Source organism: Chelmon rostratus, chromosome 8 (assembly GCF_017976325.1).
Source record: "Chelmon rostratus isolate fCheRos1 chromosome 8, fCheRos1.pri, whole genome shotgun sequence".
Lineage (NCBI taxonomy): Eukaryota > Metazoa > Chordata > Actinopteri > Chaetodontiformes > Chaetodontidae > Chelmon > Chelmon rostratus.
Window position 1 is genome coordinate 4,241,735 of NC_055665.1, and position 16,835 is coordinate 4,258,569.

The 16,835-nt window shown below is 40.0% G+C and overlaps 2 protein-coding genes across 2 annotated transcripts in view; one reads left to right on the forward strand and one right to left on the reverse strand.

Annotated features, from left to right (window-relative positions):
- Window positions 1-1,079: 1,079 nt before the first annotated feature.
- On the reverse strand, window positions 1,080-2,862 carry si:dkey-30e9.6 (uncharacterized protein LOC564083 homolog). The gene is made up of 4 exons (XM_041942266.1): window positions 2,428-2,862; window positions 2,095-2,179; window positions 1,710-1,852; window positions 1,080-1,166 (listed from the first exon to the last, which is right to left on the reverse strand). The coding sequence occupies exons 1-4, from the start codon at window positions 2,860-2,862 to the stop codon at window positions 1,080-1,082; spliced, it is 750 nt and encodes a 249-aa protein (XP_041798200.1).
- Window positions 2,863-7,988: 5,126 nt separating this feature from the next.
- vwdel (von Willebrand factor D and EGF domains-like) overlaps window positions 7,989-16,835 on the forward strand; it is a 36,296-nt gene continuing 27,449 nt past the window's right edge. Inside the window, exons 1-2 of the mRNA XM_041942724.1 lie at window positions 7,989-8,028; window positions 15,394-15,584. Coding sequence (XP_041798658.1) covers window positions 15,564-15,584 — 21 coding nt within the window. The 5' untranslated portion in view covers window positions 7,989-8,028; window positions 15,394-15,563. The remainder of the gene's footprint in view (window positions 8,029-15,393; window positions 15,585-16,835) is intronic.

Sequence of the window (16,835 nt, forward strand, 5' to 3'; positions counted from 1 at the left end):
ACACCATAGTCTCTGCATGCCTTCTGCCATAAGCTCAAAGCTATACGAATCTCTGAATATGTCAGATGTGCTCAGTCCTTTTCAGTTCATTTTGTGCTCTCAGTTAATAAGTTAGTGTTTAGTGGTGGTAGAAGTTTTCAAACCCTTTACTTTATTACCAATACAACATGAAAATGTGAAACAAAAACATGTGAAATACTCAAAGTTAAACTCCTGCATTTAAAATCTCACTTCAGTACAATTTCAGAAGTATCATTGACTGGATGTAGTCAAAGTGTCAGAGGTAAAAGTTTTCATTCTGCAAACAAATGCCCAATTATATAATAGATATAATACTGATGTATCAAGTGTAAGCAGCATTTTTTGTAGCAGGTCAATTTGGAGCTAGTTTTAGTAGTTTTACAGTTAGCTAGTTTAGTCAATGCTTCCCAAAATACAAATCTAAAAAGTTACTTGTAAATATAGCTGTCAAGTAAATGTATTCAAGTAAAAAGTACAATATATCCCTCTGAATTGTAGTAGAGTAAAAGTATAAAGTAGCAATACTCAAGCAGAATTACAAGTGCCACAAAATTGTACTTGCATAAATGTACTTACTTTCCATCACTGGCTGAGTTACAACCCAACAATACCAATACTGAAACGTTTACAGTGGACATGATGTTCATAGGTATTTCATTTAAACTGTATTAAAACTAATGCAAATCCTGTAGTCACATGGAGGATAGTAAAAAAAAATCCAAAAAATCCAAAATATGCCAAGTTATTCAATATTAAGTAGATGTGAATCATAGTAAACTAACTATGACTAAAACATGCATTATCACTGACATGTAGTTGACTTCTTCCTTTCCTAAAGCTTCATCATTTCTTTTTTATTTTTATTTTCTTTTTTGCCTTGTTCTATGATCGTAACTACATCTCATCAAGTTTGTTTTGTTTTACATAATTTTGCTAGTTGAAATTTTATGCTTGTTCAACTTATTCCAATGGCTTAGTTTTCCACATTGCAAGCTTTAAAGAAAGCTAAATATACAGTACACATGTAAAAATATAAAATGAATTTAAAAAAGAGAGAGTCAGGATCTTTTTTTCCATGATCTTGAGAGTTTGTCCTCCACACGGTCCAAGAAAGCGCTGTACGCTCCTCTTCTTCGTCGATGTCTCTGTGAAACAGACATTGTAGGTATTAAGTTTAAGTCGAAGCTGTCTAAACTGTTCCAAATACCAGCCTTGCTGGTAGGATGACTATTGTAAAAGATAACAAGTAGCTTCAGTCTAACTATGTAAATTCAAATTGTTTTCTTAGTATATAAATATTTATGTGTAATATATTGATTGACTTTTTTCAGTCATTACTCCTGTACAGTTTAGGAAGTAAAAGCAGCAACTATAAAAGTACTGTAATGCAAGTAAAGTCCTGCATTTTAAATTTTATTTAAGTAAAAACACTTTTTTTTAATAGGATCATTTTTATTGATGTATACGTAGTTGGCAGAGGTGAAGCGCGTTTTAGCTGCTTCATATACTGGTACATAGTTTAATGTATAACAATGCATCATATTTTACAAACTCATTATGTTTTGTATGTAAAATCTTAATGTTGTGGAGTAAAAACTACTGTATCTCCTTCTGGAATGTAGGAGTGAAAAGTGGCACAAATGGAAGTACTCAGGTTCAGCAACTTATGTGGATGTGGTTCTACTGACAGAATAGGAGGCTGATTTCGGAGGCCAGGGTGGCTGAGGGAGTATGAGCCTTGCATCCCATTTGGGCTGTGCAGATTTATGGGTGTCCATTCTTGTCTTGACGTCCCTTGATCGAAAGTCTGACTCAGATCTGGTGGTCCCAACTGGAAAAGAAAATATGTTGATTTATCCAGTCATTTCTGCCTACAAAGATTTTTAAAAATGTATTGAAACAGGCTTTTCTATGATGTTCTGCCCTCCTTAAAGCTCTTGTTAAGTGAAGGCCTTTATTCATTTCAATCAATAATAATGGAACAGTTTAGATACTAAATGGAAACATTCAGAACAAAATTTCAGACAACATTAACTCAGAGAATTAAGAAATGTCAAAAGATAATCCACTTACTGATGTCCAAGTGCTTTAATTTTAAATTGAGGTTACCAGGATCTCTCTCATATGTAGTAACGATGCCTGGAAGGTCCTCATCAAGCTGAAGTCAGTTCCAAAAAGCCAAAAGTTCAATTTTATTATTATTTTTACTGTAGTGTTTATTGCCATCTAGTGGTTCAAGTAAACATTACAAACTACAGAGAAGTGTGCTGCACTCAAAGGTAACAGGAGATGATCCTGCTTGTCTTTCTTGTATGCAGTCTGTGCGTTTATCACCATTTTGTTTTCAGGATACACATGACAAACATACAGAAGAAGGTGTGAAGCATGTTCTGTGTTTGCACTTACCGGTCTGAAGTTATGTGGTTTGGGGTTCTTGTACGGCCCAGAATGGTACTTTCCTGTCTTGACAAACATCAGCTCAGATTCCAGAGCATCAGGAGGCCTGTATGATGTGATGAACTTTGGGGGATCCTCTCTTTGGTAACTCTCATGTAAAAGCTTTGCTCGAAATATTCCAGTTCTCCTCTTTGTTTCATCAGGTGGAGGTACAGCTAGACCTGAATGTGTCTTTCTTTCTGTCTTTTGAGGCACTGACAGAGATGTGTACAGTTTAAGAGAGAAGTCCGGTGGCTTGATGCTCCACACGTCGCTTTGACTCTCAGCCTCAGAGAGTGTGAACCATTTGCTTCTTGCAACAGAAAGTTTCTGACTTGCAGAGAATTTGAGTTTGTCTTCAAAGCAAACTGAGGACAGTGGAGGCAACAAACTATGTGGAGCCATTTTCATTTGCTGATGTACAAGTAAGGTATCTGCTTACCTTGAATTTCCTAGAGACATCTCCCGACCTGTCTTCTATAGGGCGACATGTTTAAATCCACAGAGGTTGAACTTGTTGTACTGTTTGTTCTTATGTCAGGAACACAATGGTAGCCCCAGGAGAAAGTAGCAGACAGTGGTTCAAGGTTTGATTACAGACACAACACAACTCATACAATGTGCTGCTTGGTAACAAGCATCTTTTCTCTTCTTAACAAAAAGAATTATGTGGGCTGAGCTCAGTAGGACATTCAACAAAACAGGTACTTAGCAACAGTGCAAACAAAGTGCCCTCTGAGTGGAAGAAATCATGGCATCCTGAAATCTTTTCTACTGTACTAATCCATTTAATAACATACTGTTGCAGGTAGAATATTCATTTACAAATACAGGAGATTATGTGCATTTATAGTCTGATCCTCTCCAGAATTTAGTGGGTCCTTCCTTGGCCCATACTGTACCCTTCTACCAAGTAATCATGCTGACAAACAAACCAACAAAGAACCAAACCAAACAGAAAAAATAACCTCCTTTGGTGGCGGTAATAAAGTAAAAACAATAATTTCAGAAGCAATGCTTTGACCAGGACTGATATTTTCCAGAACCTTTACAACTGACTGAAATTCATCAAACATGTCACATTTCAGTCTTTCCAGGAGGAGGGAGCATTTATTTAAATGTATTTAAAATCAAGGATTCGGGAAAGAAGAAAACGCTACTATAAATTCTGATACCCCATCTGTATTCTTTTTTCCTTTTCTTTAATATCATCCTGTTTTGTATAATAACAGATTACTTGTTTTATATAAATTCAATGTTTAAATGAAATCATCTGAGAAGTTTAGAGAGAAAATCGTTCTTTTGATGGAACTCACAAACAACCTTTTTGTAAGGAGTCAGAAATCTCCCTCTGAAATGTCATTGCATAGAAGTGTAAAGTAGCATATAATTGAAGTACTCAAGTTAATTACAAGTACCTCAAACCTGTACATAAGGACAGTACTTGTGTAAATGTACAGTTATTTTAAACCACTGCAAATTTGTATAATGCCCTCTCAAGTAACAGATATGAACTTGTAATGTCAAGAAAATTCCATTAGATGGCAGCATGTAATTCAGGTAGTGGCCGTCAGAGAACAGCTCATATACTGATACTTCTTAATTCTTTTAACAGAAGACAGTTCACCCCACAGTGATTTCCTTTTCTATATTTTGGTAGAATTATGCAAAGAAAGAAGGATTCAGTCCACAGTAAGAGGTGAACGGGCTTCCATGTAGACCGAGAGGAACAAGTAAAAGTACTTTATTAGATAGACTGTCAGCCGTACTTTACCAGCGTAATGAATGTTTCCAGTACGTACAGAGTCTCCAGAGGCAGACCAGGACTTTGTATGCAGAGATGATGCTTCTTCCAGATCCGTGCTGCAATCGCCCTGGAAGAGAAAGCTGTTTAATGTGTACCATCGCTACATAAGAGATTTTTACTGACTAAGTCAGGGAAAGAAAAGAAGAAAAGTCAGGGAAGTAGTCTGGAAGGGAGCTTGTTGCAAGAAGGAGGACTGCGATTCTTACGTGTGTTCGCTCAGCACACTCAAGAAGGAGGCGTTTACCCTAAATCAATATTCTTACATCACCAATAGCTTAAACGAATATGTGTCATGTGAAATGGTGACAAACCCAAGTTATCACCCAACTCTTGAGCGTTTCAGCATCTTTCAGCAGGTTCAGTTTTTTGTTACTGTCTGAGTTTGACTCACCAGATGTAGGCTGTGGGTAGAAGTCTGCCATTGGCTGCCTGTTTCAGGCGCTGATCTCCTCCCCTTCCACCATCGCAGTCGCTACGGGAAGTAACAACAATCTCCGAGCTAGAGATGTCCACCGTGAGAAGTTTCCCTAACCCTGACCTGGTTGCTAATGGTACGAACGCAAAACAAGATAGCATACTAGCTTACATAGTGGAGCATTTAGTCACAAAAGACGTTTCCATCAGGAGTTAGTTGAGATCAAAAGGGGTAGAAATCTGTCTGTTGCTATAAACAGGAAGCACTGAGTCAGTCGCCACACCGTGCCCAGTGATGATGTTTGAATTTTTATCTGATTTCATAATGAGCTGCTCATATTTTTTCTTTTTCTTTTTGACTAAAGCCAAAACCTGTTGCATCAGTTATCATAGCTACAGTCAGAATCGTCACTTTCAGTCATTACAGAGGAATAGAGCATGATCAGAGGTCATAGCTGTGATTTACAAGATCCAGACAGTAAGCAGAGGAGCTCCTCTTATGTAAACACTGATCTGAATGCAGCAGAGTTTTTCCAGACAGTTGTTGCAGCAGTCGCTTTGTTCGTACCGACTCAGACAGCTGACACAAGGGGGCAAAGGCAACAGGAAACCCGAGCTGAGACAGTGCCTGTGAAGGAGCCGACCTCGCTGCCCCTGTTAAACGAGGAGCTGCCACCTTCAGAGGCTCCTCTCGACCTCCGGCTCCTCAGCTCCGTGTCTGAAATACTCCTACCATTGTATCAGTGACATTTACAGCCACCGTGCAGTCAGCGGCTTGGCTGAAACAATTATGGGAGCCTTTTGTCAGACGTGACAGCCCGAGATGCTGAGGTTGACCCTGCTGTTCATTGGCCCCCGCCACATCTCCATGTCACTCTGACAACATGATGGAGCCTAATTGCATTGTTGTTTGAACACTAAGAGAAAAACTACCACAGATAAATCACGCTGTAACACACAGAAGCTTGTAAGTTATAGCTACGTAACAGCTGAAGGAAATAGAAACAAGCTGAAACAGCCGATCAAAGACTGAGCAGAGGAAGCTACAGCTCTCATTTCCAACTCTCTTATAGTCTTTTCCAATATCTGAATGTGTGTCAGGACCTCCATCTGTTTTTACTGTTGTTTGAACGCTGTCACTGAGGCAAAGCAGATTTTCAGATCAAAACCTCCTCCTTTGTTCTTTCTTTGCTTTTGTTCGAGCTCAGACAGAGGAGGGGTACGCTGTGAATCAACAAAGTGTGATAAATCAGGAATCACAAATCAAAAACTCATACTTTTGAAGTGCCGTTTTTTTTTGTACTTTTAACAGAGTGCTTTCTCCCTTAATTCCCACATCTATCTTACCTTCTGTAAGTGATTCCCAATTTGCAGAGGGTAGGAAATCACAGACCCCAGAACAGGAAAATAGTCCCAAAAACAGAAAATCATCAATTGAAACATTATGAAACAACAATACAACCCAAAAAAATCCATATTGGTTTATAGTCGAAAAATAGTCCAATATGTTGAAAACACAACTTTTGACCACCAACCTAACAGACAAACTTGATTTAGCAAGAAAAACTAAAAACTTTGACACTGGATGTCTGGTGGAACACATTTTGAGATCTTTGTGATGCAGCTCTATGTGGTCCACAGATAAATGTGTAAATACTCTCTTTGTGTTTCTGCCAGTGTAATTGTTGACTATCAGTCTAAAAGAGGGGAGTTTGTGTAACTTTTAAGACTACAATTTCAGCTAAGCTCATCTCTAACTTCCTTTGTCACTATTGTTACAGCCCTCAGTTATGTTTGACTCTGATAGGATTAGAGGATTTACTCTGTTACTGGATCACAGAGTGTATAGACATTGTTTGCATTGTTGGCGCAGAGTGTTGAGTGGTCAGTCTGGGTTGGGGTATGTGATGGGAGGATGGATGTCGGGGGTGGAAGCAGGAATAGCTCGTGTCATGACCCAGCTGCTCTCAGGTCACATTTGTCCTCTACAGTAACTAAACACAAAGCAGTTCCTTCTGCAGCGCGGACCAATCACAAAACAAACCCACACTCAGCAGGTCTGATGGGCTGTTGTTCTCCAGATGTGCAACGTGAAGCAACTCTATCTGAACATCTGAAATACCATGCAGTCAGATGTTACATTTAAAACTTGAGATAAGTTCTGCAAAAAAAAAAAAAAAAAAAAAAAAAAGCTAATATAATCTTTGTTTAATAATTTAACAATGGCAATAATCCGTCTGTCAGTCACTCACTCCTTCACTTTGGTCTGGACTGAAATATCTCAACAACTTCAGCATAGATGAACTTTAGTTTAGACATTCATGATCCTGAGAGGACAAATCCTACTGACCTGACTTCCTTTAGTGCCACCATGAGGTTCCCATATGTGTTTTTTTCTGAATGTGTTGCTGTACAGACAGTCATGTTTCCCTCAGGATGAATTGTAATAACTTTTCATGTATTTGAATTTGTCCAGTACTTTGATTTCTAACCAAATACCTGCACAACTAATGACATTCATCAACTTCAGCTGTACTTGTGGTCAGTGTTAGTAACAAAATGTTAGCATGCAATGCTAAATTGAGATGATAAACATGGTAAATATACCTGTTCAACATCAGCCTGACAGTGTGATCCTATGCTGACGTTAGAATTTAATGTGCAGCCTCGCAGAGTCCCTCTTTTCTTTTTCCCCTTCTTCTTTTCTAATGTCTGTCCTTCTTCAGCTGATCTGGATGCAGAGCATCCTGGTGGCCTCTGGGTTTAACATGCTCAGTCTGGCCAATGACCCTTGCTGCATGTCATTTCCATTCATTTCCTACCAGCTCTCTGCTGTTGTCTATCTGATAAAGACATCAAATACAGTATATCTGTACTTTTAGCTGAATGAAATGTTAAATGCAGGACTGTTACTTTTCCACTGTGTGGGGCCACTTTTACTGAAACTGAGCTCAAGTCACAGTGATTTAATTTCAGCTTTCCCCATCATACCATGAATGATTAACATGAGTCTTTGCTGGCATTTTGAGCACTTCTTTCACCACTATTGTTGCCAAAACATCATGCAGGTGTTAGCCAAGACACAAGCTGAGGAATCATTACATGGTGTTGCCCAAATCTTCTCCACAGGGGCCCAACAAAGCCAGTAGGGAAGCACCATCATCCCAACGCGCTTGTTTACTAAATAAGTACTTTCACCCTTTACTGAATATGAGCAGCCTCAGGTGGGCTGTAAATCACAGCACTGATTTAGTCTTGCAGGAGCTGAATTATTCATTTCAACTGATGTTTTTTTTTTTCATTTTCATGCAGGTGATGGAGCGAGAAACAACAGTGAGGAAGACAAAGAGGTAAAACTCCTGTTTAGATCTTCAGAACATGGTTTTGGACTGGTGTTAAGGACTTATTTTTCTGTGCGGCAGTCATTTTCCTGTGCTCTGCTTGTGTTCTCCAGTTGTACAATCAGTTTCAGATTTCCTGTCAGGTTAAGGTAATTATATACACTTTGCTTTCCCTGCACCATTTAGCTGATATCACATTTCCCCGAGGACACTGCGGTGCTGCTGTTTCTCCCACGTCTGCAAAGCTGATTATAATGAGAGAAAATTGCACAAAATGAGCTCGTGTGTGGATATAAGTATTAAATGAGGCCTTTATCTCCAATTGTTTACCACTTTTTTGTTCCCTTGATTTAACTCAAAAGCTACAAACTAACACACGTCATGTTCGTAAATGTTCACTTGACATGGATTCATGTTTTCCATGGAGAAGGCCGATTGAGATTTAATTGCCGGTTGTGTAAGACGAGGCATGAGCAGACGGGAAGAAAGGGTTTTACCTGATTGCTATTCCAGGCTCTTAGCAGGTTGATGGTCCAGGAGATTTATGAGGGAGGGGTTATATCCCTCCTCTGCCTGGGAGTCAAACAGACGAGCATGTCAACAAGACAGTCAGGCACCTCCATGTTGCACTGGGAGAAGACGGCGGCAGACTACAACCTGCACAGCTGTCAGCTTCCCATTGGTCCTCTCTGGACCGTACAATAATCGTCCAAAGGTTTATTCAGTATTAATCACAGAAGACTGTCTTACTGACTTTATTGAAACGTCACAGCTTATTTGAACTGTCCACTTTATTTCAAAAATAGTCCCCCTGTCGATACTTTGCAAAGTCATCAGTCTGACTTTGACAGTTTCGCCTCTTCTTCTACACCAGGGTACACATTTTATAAAAACAAAATGAAAATAATCTGCAGATGAATTATTGATAGTTGTAGCCCAAAACTGAAAAACTCATTAGAAATAAAATCTGAATCTGTTTATAATTGACTGTACACTGACAGACTTTGACGACTGCATGAGGAGACTGGAGCATAATAATAATAATAATAACACATTTAATTTTTTAGTGCACTTTTCATCGACAGGATCTCAAAGTGCTACAAATTATTACTATTTCCATGTCAAGTGAACATTTACGAACATGACGTGTGTTAGTTTGTAGCTTTTGAGTTAAATCAAGGGAACAAAAAAGTGGTAAACAATTGGAGATAAATGCCTCATTTATTACTTATATCCACACACGAGCTCATTTTGTGCAGTTTTCTCTCATTATAATCAGCTTTGCAGACGTGGGAGAAACAGCAGCACGGCAGTGTCCTCGGGAAAATGTGATATCAGCATCTCATCCTCATCCTCCCAGCTTTTACCATATTAGCACAGAACTGACTAAAATAACACACATTTTATTACCTGCTTCATCCCTTAATGATGGCCACTGCAAAGTAAAGCTCAGATTTTTTCAAAATACTTCCAGAATCATGTTTTTTACAGTAAAAATTGTTTCCTCAGTTTCTTATTTCCTCTTCTGGGGAGATCGGTTTCTGGACAGTCAGCCCCAGCTCCTCAGCTCCTGCCTGTAAAACTCTGTATCTGAGGAGCACGGCTCCAGGTCAAGCGTGAGAATGGAAACGAGCAGTTTGGAAAAGACGTGAAAGTGATATCTGGTTTATCCAGAATCCCACTCTTTGGCTGAGGCTGGCTCCCTCAAAAATGCAGCATGTGGGCCATCTGTTTTAGTGGTTTGGAGTGGTGACTAATGAAATATCACTGGCTGGCCAGTGGTGAGCTTCCATGATTAGACCATCAGTCACTAATTTTGGTGCGCAGGCTGAAATCGAGTCAGATAATTTTATTAATTTATTTTTCTCTGCATAACAGAGCAGCCAGAGTAAATAGACTGATCCAGTTTTTTTAGATGTTTGTCATGTTTTGATAGTAAAGGTGGCACAGAAAACAGAAGCAAACTGGATGAAGTATTTCAGTTTTCTAATGCTTCACATTGATTCATCTTTCTGCATACAGAAGATTGTAAATGTAAAATCGGATACTTCATACTTGTTTTAGATGCATTTTGACCTTCAGGTTCATCCTGATTCATTCTTGATAGTGGATATTGAATTTTGACTTGTAGAAAACGTGCTTGATCAGGAGATCCACAGAACATTCTGGATTGCTAGAATCTATGTATTTGTTGTCTGTTTGACTTTACTGAAACGTTGACTCTTTTGTGGTCTTGTGGTATTCAAATTCAGTCGTTGGCGTTTAGTAGCCTGTTGGATGGAGCTGAAATAATAGCTGACTATTCAATGAATCAATCAGCCAAAAAACTGTTCAGCAGTTGAAAATCATTTTTCAAGCAAAATTCAGACCGTCTTGTTCGTTGTCTTATGTGACAGTAAATGAATATGACTTCTGGTTGGACTATTTGAAGGCACTGTAATGTGCATATTTCTCTCTTTTGTGACACTTTGTGGAAAAAAAAAAAACATTTAATCGTGAAAATAGGTTGATTAATAACTGAACTAATGTTATTTGCAACCCTGTTGTTCAGTGCATATAGCGTTTGTGTAAAGCAAAGCAAAATCATTAATGTGACATTTTCACTAAATGAGTTGTTATCCATATTTATCAAATTAAGATTCTTAGTGTTTCCTCAGAAAAGCAGTGCAGTAAAAGTATAAAGTAGCATACAATGGTACAAGTACGAGTACGACTAGCTCCTGGAATATATGAACGTAATTTTTCGCTATTTTCTAGGTGATTAATTGAGAGAATCTGCAGATTCATCATAATGTAAATGTGAGTCGTATTCTGATAAAACATTTGGACCTTTCACAATAAGAGCTGAAGTCTGTTCTCGTGGTGACAGTCCTGCAGCTCAGGGGCAGATGTGCGCAGAGGTGTGGAGGTCTGGGTCAGGAGAAGGTGCACGGCCGATGCCCCTCCTGCAGCAGTCTGTGGTCAGCCGCTGCAGTCCGGCGGCTCGGATCAGCCGACAGCCTCTTCAGCCCCCCAGCCGCCAAACCTGAAGCGCCTCCTGCTCCGCGCGCTCTCAGTCGGACACCGGAACGCACGGCTGCGCTCCCGTCGCTCCGGGCACACCAGAGGACTTTCGGCGAAACCGCGCCCGTGCTCGCGCTCAGTGCTCGCGCTGTTTGGTTGCGAAGTCGCGCGCTGGCCGCTGCAGGACGATGAGACGTGAAACAGTTTGGAAACTTCTTCCGTGCGTCGTGTTTTTACTTCGGAACGCAATGCACGCTCAAACAGGTAAGACGAAGCTCGGAGTTTGACTGTTTAAACGCGCCGCCGGGGTCGCGTGCGCACTGTTATCGCTAAGTTAATGGACAAACATGTAGTTAAGCTATTCCCTGGTGATGATGATGATGATGACCATGATGATGACTGCCGTTTTCTTCAGTAAGAACAATCACGATTTACTCATCAAAAACAGGATGAAAATCAAATTTAATCACTGGAAGAGCTCCAAGTCCTCAGATTCCTCTCGTAGTTTTTTGTCCCACTTCCAAAAAGAAGCTGAAACCCTAACCTCATCCATCATGTAGCTGTCATTCAAAGCCACATACCTCCCAGTCTCATGGCCAGAGTGCAATGTATTGTGCTGTCATGGACAACAGACGAAGTAATTCGCTGTCTCCCATATGGGCCTTTGGCTCCCAGGCTGCTCTCTGACAGGCAGACTGGACTCAGTTCCTGTCCAGCTGATGAGGACTGAAGCCACCAGGTGTTGAGCATGAAGGATGTCTGTCGGCAGGTTTGACAGCTCCTCTCGTCTCCTTCGGCGGCTCGTCTGCCTGTCACTGCTGTGGCAGACTGTCATGCTATCACCTTTCACTTGACCTCTCGGGTCAGGGCCAGAAAACTTTGCCGCGGTGCACAGAAGCAGAGGCCGGTACCTCTTGGTTACAGCCGGGACCTTTTTCTTTTTCACACCTTTGTGGTCGTATACTTTTATGGTCATATTTTCATGTCTGTGGTCACACATTGTAAACCTCCAGCCTCTCTTAGTCTGTAGTCACCTGTCTTTACTTCCGGATCTTGAGTTGAAAGTTGCATGCTTTCCTAATTTCGGTGCCACTAACGTCATAGATGGAACTGACAATTCTCTGTCGCAGTGATTCAGAAATCTGGAAACATGCTACTGTGTCACTTTCTGCCACTGCCAACTCTGAAGAGGCCTAAGATCAAATGTGACTTTAATGCAGGAAGGCAATCATTAATTTGGATCATTCCAAGGTAAATTTCAGTAAAATGAAACCTGAATGAAAGATTTCCTCTGTAAAACTTTGATGAGTGGAAGGAAGTCCTTAAAAGATCAGCAGGTTAAAGGAGTCATAAACACAGCTTGAGCATTTTGGCATCATTAGAAAGACATCCTACATCTGTGTATAAACCTTCACAACACCGTTAACATCTAGACATGACTACAGTGGTTTGTTGGGACCACACGAGCCTATAATAGCGATGATGGCTGCATCCATCTCAGTTCACTGGTTCCGATGCCTGGTATTGTTCATGCAGACACTCTGACATCATGCCTTGCAAACATCTAAATGGAGCAGTGCCATCATCAGTGTTATCGGTCATACCTGCGCTTTACCTGCTGTGACAAGTTAAACTCTCTGTTGTGTAAAAGTTCTATTGAAGCAAACAAACTGCTGTTGCTGTTTGCAATAACTTGAAATGCTTAGCAAGCTAAGCTAACTCCTTCTGCAGCAGAAGACCATGAGTTCTGTTTGAATGCACCCCAAAAAGCTACTAAGTGGACCTTGACCTTAATATTTCTTTCTTTTATGTTAAATTAAAAAGTCTTGCATCCACATTATCTCTCTCATGGATAATAAGAAACCACTATTTAATTCCCGTTTGGCTTAATCTATTAGTAGCCAATAAAGATATTTTGTTTAGACAGCCGCTGATATTGGATCTCTGATCCTCCAGTGAACAAATTATGTTGATGAGCAAAGATGGATTACTAGATAGACTACTGGAGCATAGAAAAAAATCTCGACATTGTCAGGGGAACTTCACCCTGACATCTCAGCTGATTGCTTGTTGGGGAGAAGCGGCTCATAACCAATCAGTAGTGAGTAACATGTGTCATGCTCACATCATTTTCAGTTGAAGCTGCAGTGCTGGGAGCTTTACATGTTTACATTCATTATGTTTCACCATCCAATCTAAAGCTCTGGGCACACTTAGCATCTTCCTGTGGAAAGGTTTTGTACACAAGATGTACAGTGATTTATGTTTTAATTTATTGGTTGTTCGAATGATCCCAAAGCAGTCGACCTTTAACCTGCTGACCTTTCCTTTGTCTATAGCAGGACTTCCTTCCACTCAGCAACATTTTACAGAGGATGTCTTTCATTTAGGTTTTACTTCTGTTAAATACATCCAGGATTTGCTTTGGAATGATCCAACTATAAGGTTGACCTTAAAGCACAAGATTCTTTTGAAGTTTTGTAACTGGCTTATCAAACAAAAAGGATAACAGCTCTTTAACACAAGCTGATGAATACTAAGCACTTCCTCCCTTTTTGTTACTGCGCATGTGAAACTGTATCTTAAAATGGACCATATAGACATCAGCAGGGAAAATCCTGCTGGGAAAATCCATTCATAATAATGCTGTTAGGTTTGGCTTCAGCTCAGGTCTTCATCATTATCAGAGGTTGATTTCTGAAACTGAATTCCTCGTGCTGCTGTTTGAAGGTCTTAGCAAGAGTCTGGTTTATTTAATAATGAGAGGAGGTGATTTATTTGTCCTAGTTAAGACCTGTAAACTGCATATTGCATCCCTGCTGGTGACCTAATGGGAATGTAGAACAAGTCTTATAAGTACTTAATGGCAGTAAGATTAGACTTCTTCAATTTGATTTTGTCGTTATGAAAGAACAGCTGTCACTCTTTTCTATGAGGAACTGACTTGTTGTCATCCATCCTCAGTACTGAGACCTAGACCGACCTTTCCTGGACCTGCTTCAGGTTTTCCAGCATATAAAATGTTGTGGATATTTGCCCGTTTCTCTGTGACACTGCTGTATTGAGCGATTTTCTGGCTGAGTCAAAAGGAGGCCCAAGGCAGGAGATGATGGCAGTTGTTTTTGTGGAGGAACATCTTCTCATTTTTCTTAAATTTCACACATAATTAAGGTTTTCATGACATTAGTGACATCTTCTGGTTCGCCAGAAGTCAGAACTCTCAGATGAAGACCATGGATGAGGCTCTTTGACCTCTTCTGATTTTTTCTCTTCTCTGTGTGTCTTAGAAGAAGGTGAAGCTGTGTCAGATGGACTTTAGCAGCAAGTTTTGTCACACTTTCTTCTTTTGTTTACTTCACTGTCATCAGTGTGGAAGGACAGTGGGTACCTGGGCAGGCTCAGGACATCAATACAATGGACAGTGACGGTCAATGCTCTGGTCTGGGGTCACCTGGTGGACTCATTAAACATTCTATCAGTCTATCTTTCCTGCACTGGTGATGTGTGTTGATCTTTAATGCGGTTTAAGCCTGTGACGTCATCAGTCTAATCAATACACGGCAGGGAAAGAGAGCTCACCTGAATTATCTGTTGTTTCCTGACTCATCTTCTTGCTCCTGATGATGTTTTAAATGATGACATGTGTTACTATAGATGTGCTACCCAGTATATGAAGTGCTTAAAATTAAGCGCCTGCTTTACCAGCTCCGACATTAGCAATGCTTACATATTAATGCATCACTAATTATAATCCAGTGATACAATATAAATCAATGGGCCATTCTGCATCATAAATACTTTTACTTTTTGATGCCAGTACTAACAGTATACTTTTATTTAAGTAAGAGTTTTAATGCAGGACTTTTACTCATAACAGTATAGTAAGTAAGTAAGTAATAAGTAAAACTGCTGCATCTGCATACAGTAGGTTTCTATCAGACACTCTTATCAGTTGGTGTGTCAATAATTTATTTATGAATAATGCATTGCTTTTTATTTCTATATATGCTGTATCCATAGGCTGTATTCTTCACATCATATTTTCTTTGCCACATCAGTTTTGTGCCAAATAGTTTCTCATGTTTCTGGCTTATTCACTAAATGTTTTCATCGTCTAAGTGATAAAATCAAGCTCTCTCTCTCATGTCAGTGCATTTCGTGGTCTGTGTGCAAACCTCAGTGCTGAGCAGCAGCATTCCTTTTTATCGGCTTTGAAATTAAATTTGAAATCTTGAATCCAGACCAGCTGGACAGTGGATGTCCTCAGCTCAGTGTTTGGCCTGCAGAAAGCCTTCCATATATTTGATCATTAGTATTGACAGTCTTGGTGTACATCCAGTGCTTACGTCGTCTCTTTGGCCGCACTTGCAGTTCTCCCTCCAGAGTGTGCGCCGGGTGGCCACTCCATCCTCCAGAACCCCTACCGCAGCACCACCTTCAGCTCCAGCTGGCTGCAGCAGTCGTCCCTGCAGGACTTCATCTGCGACCACTCCCTCACTCCAGGCTGGTACCAGTTTCAGATTTTTGACAAGCCGGCGAGCATGCCCACCCAGTGTGTGGAGGTAAATGATCTCTTCTTGTAAAACATCTTGCAAAGACTGGATGCTTCAATATATATATCTATAATATATAACATCAATGTAATATCTCTATCATACAGTCCTTTTGTGCTTGAAAGGACCATTCTTTTGTGTTTTTTAGCCAGTTTTCAGAAACTTATATCTACTTTATGTCACAGCTAGCTTTTTTGCAAATCTGTGTTTGTGTTTCTTGGGTTGGTAGGTGTATTTTTATATTATGAGCAGAGCCAGGCTAGCTGTTTATCCCGGCTTTTAGTCTTTGAGCTTCACAAATCAATGTTTTGCTCTAGCATCATATTTAGCATTGAGAGTGGTGTTGATCTTCTCATTTAACTCTCAACAAAAACGTGAATAAGTGTATTTCCCAAAATGTCAAACTATTCCTCTGCATGTACAGATCCAGTGAGTGTTTGCTGAAAATTAAACCCCTTCTCCATCTGCAGGCTGCAGACCTCATCAGTCTGTTGCTGAAAGATACTTAGTCAAGCTACCAGACTTTCTGCAAGTACTTCTCTCTTTTCCTGCAGCTACTTCAGCTCCTCAGCTGCAGCATCGTGAACCGACTGTCATTGCTTATGTTGCTACACATTTAAAAGTGTGGCCATTGTGCACACAAAAGGCAAATTTTAGGCTAAGACACTGTGAACAATTTTCTTGCCACTTGTTTGGAGAAGTTTTATTGAGTCACAAAGAAAGAAAATCTGAATAAACTTTCTATACTAGTCTTTTGAGGATTTTCTTTGGCAGAAAAATTGTACAATTTTAATTTGCAGTTCAGTTTAAACAAAATCTGATTTTAGTAGCCTTAGTCACAAAATTTAGCAATTATTTCCCAAAAATTCCACATCATTCAAGTCAGACTTCAGTGTTACTTAAATATGTGCCCACTGTGACCTCAGTTGAAGCTCGTAAAATTCTCATGACCTCAGTATTGAGGGAATTTTAAATTTATCATGTCAGTCAGTTTAATATTGTCTTGCGGTGAGGTCCAGGAACATTGTGTAGAAGTGTTGATATATTAATTCCTCTTTGACCTCATGTGGAGACACTCTCAGGTGGCCTCTCTGTCCTCACCTACGAGTTTGTTCTTGTGTCATGTTCGCAAGCATGAACACATTTGCATTAATGGACACACATTTATCTGTGTGTGTGTGTGTTCGTGTACATATTTATGAAGGAGGGTGCAAGGAGAGCTGGAATGTGTCTCATTTCCTGCGGGCGGCCTGCTGTGAG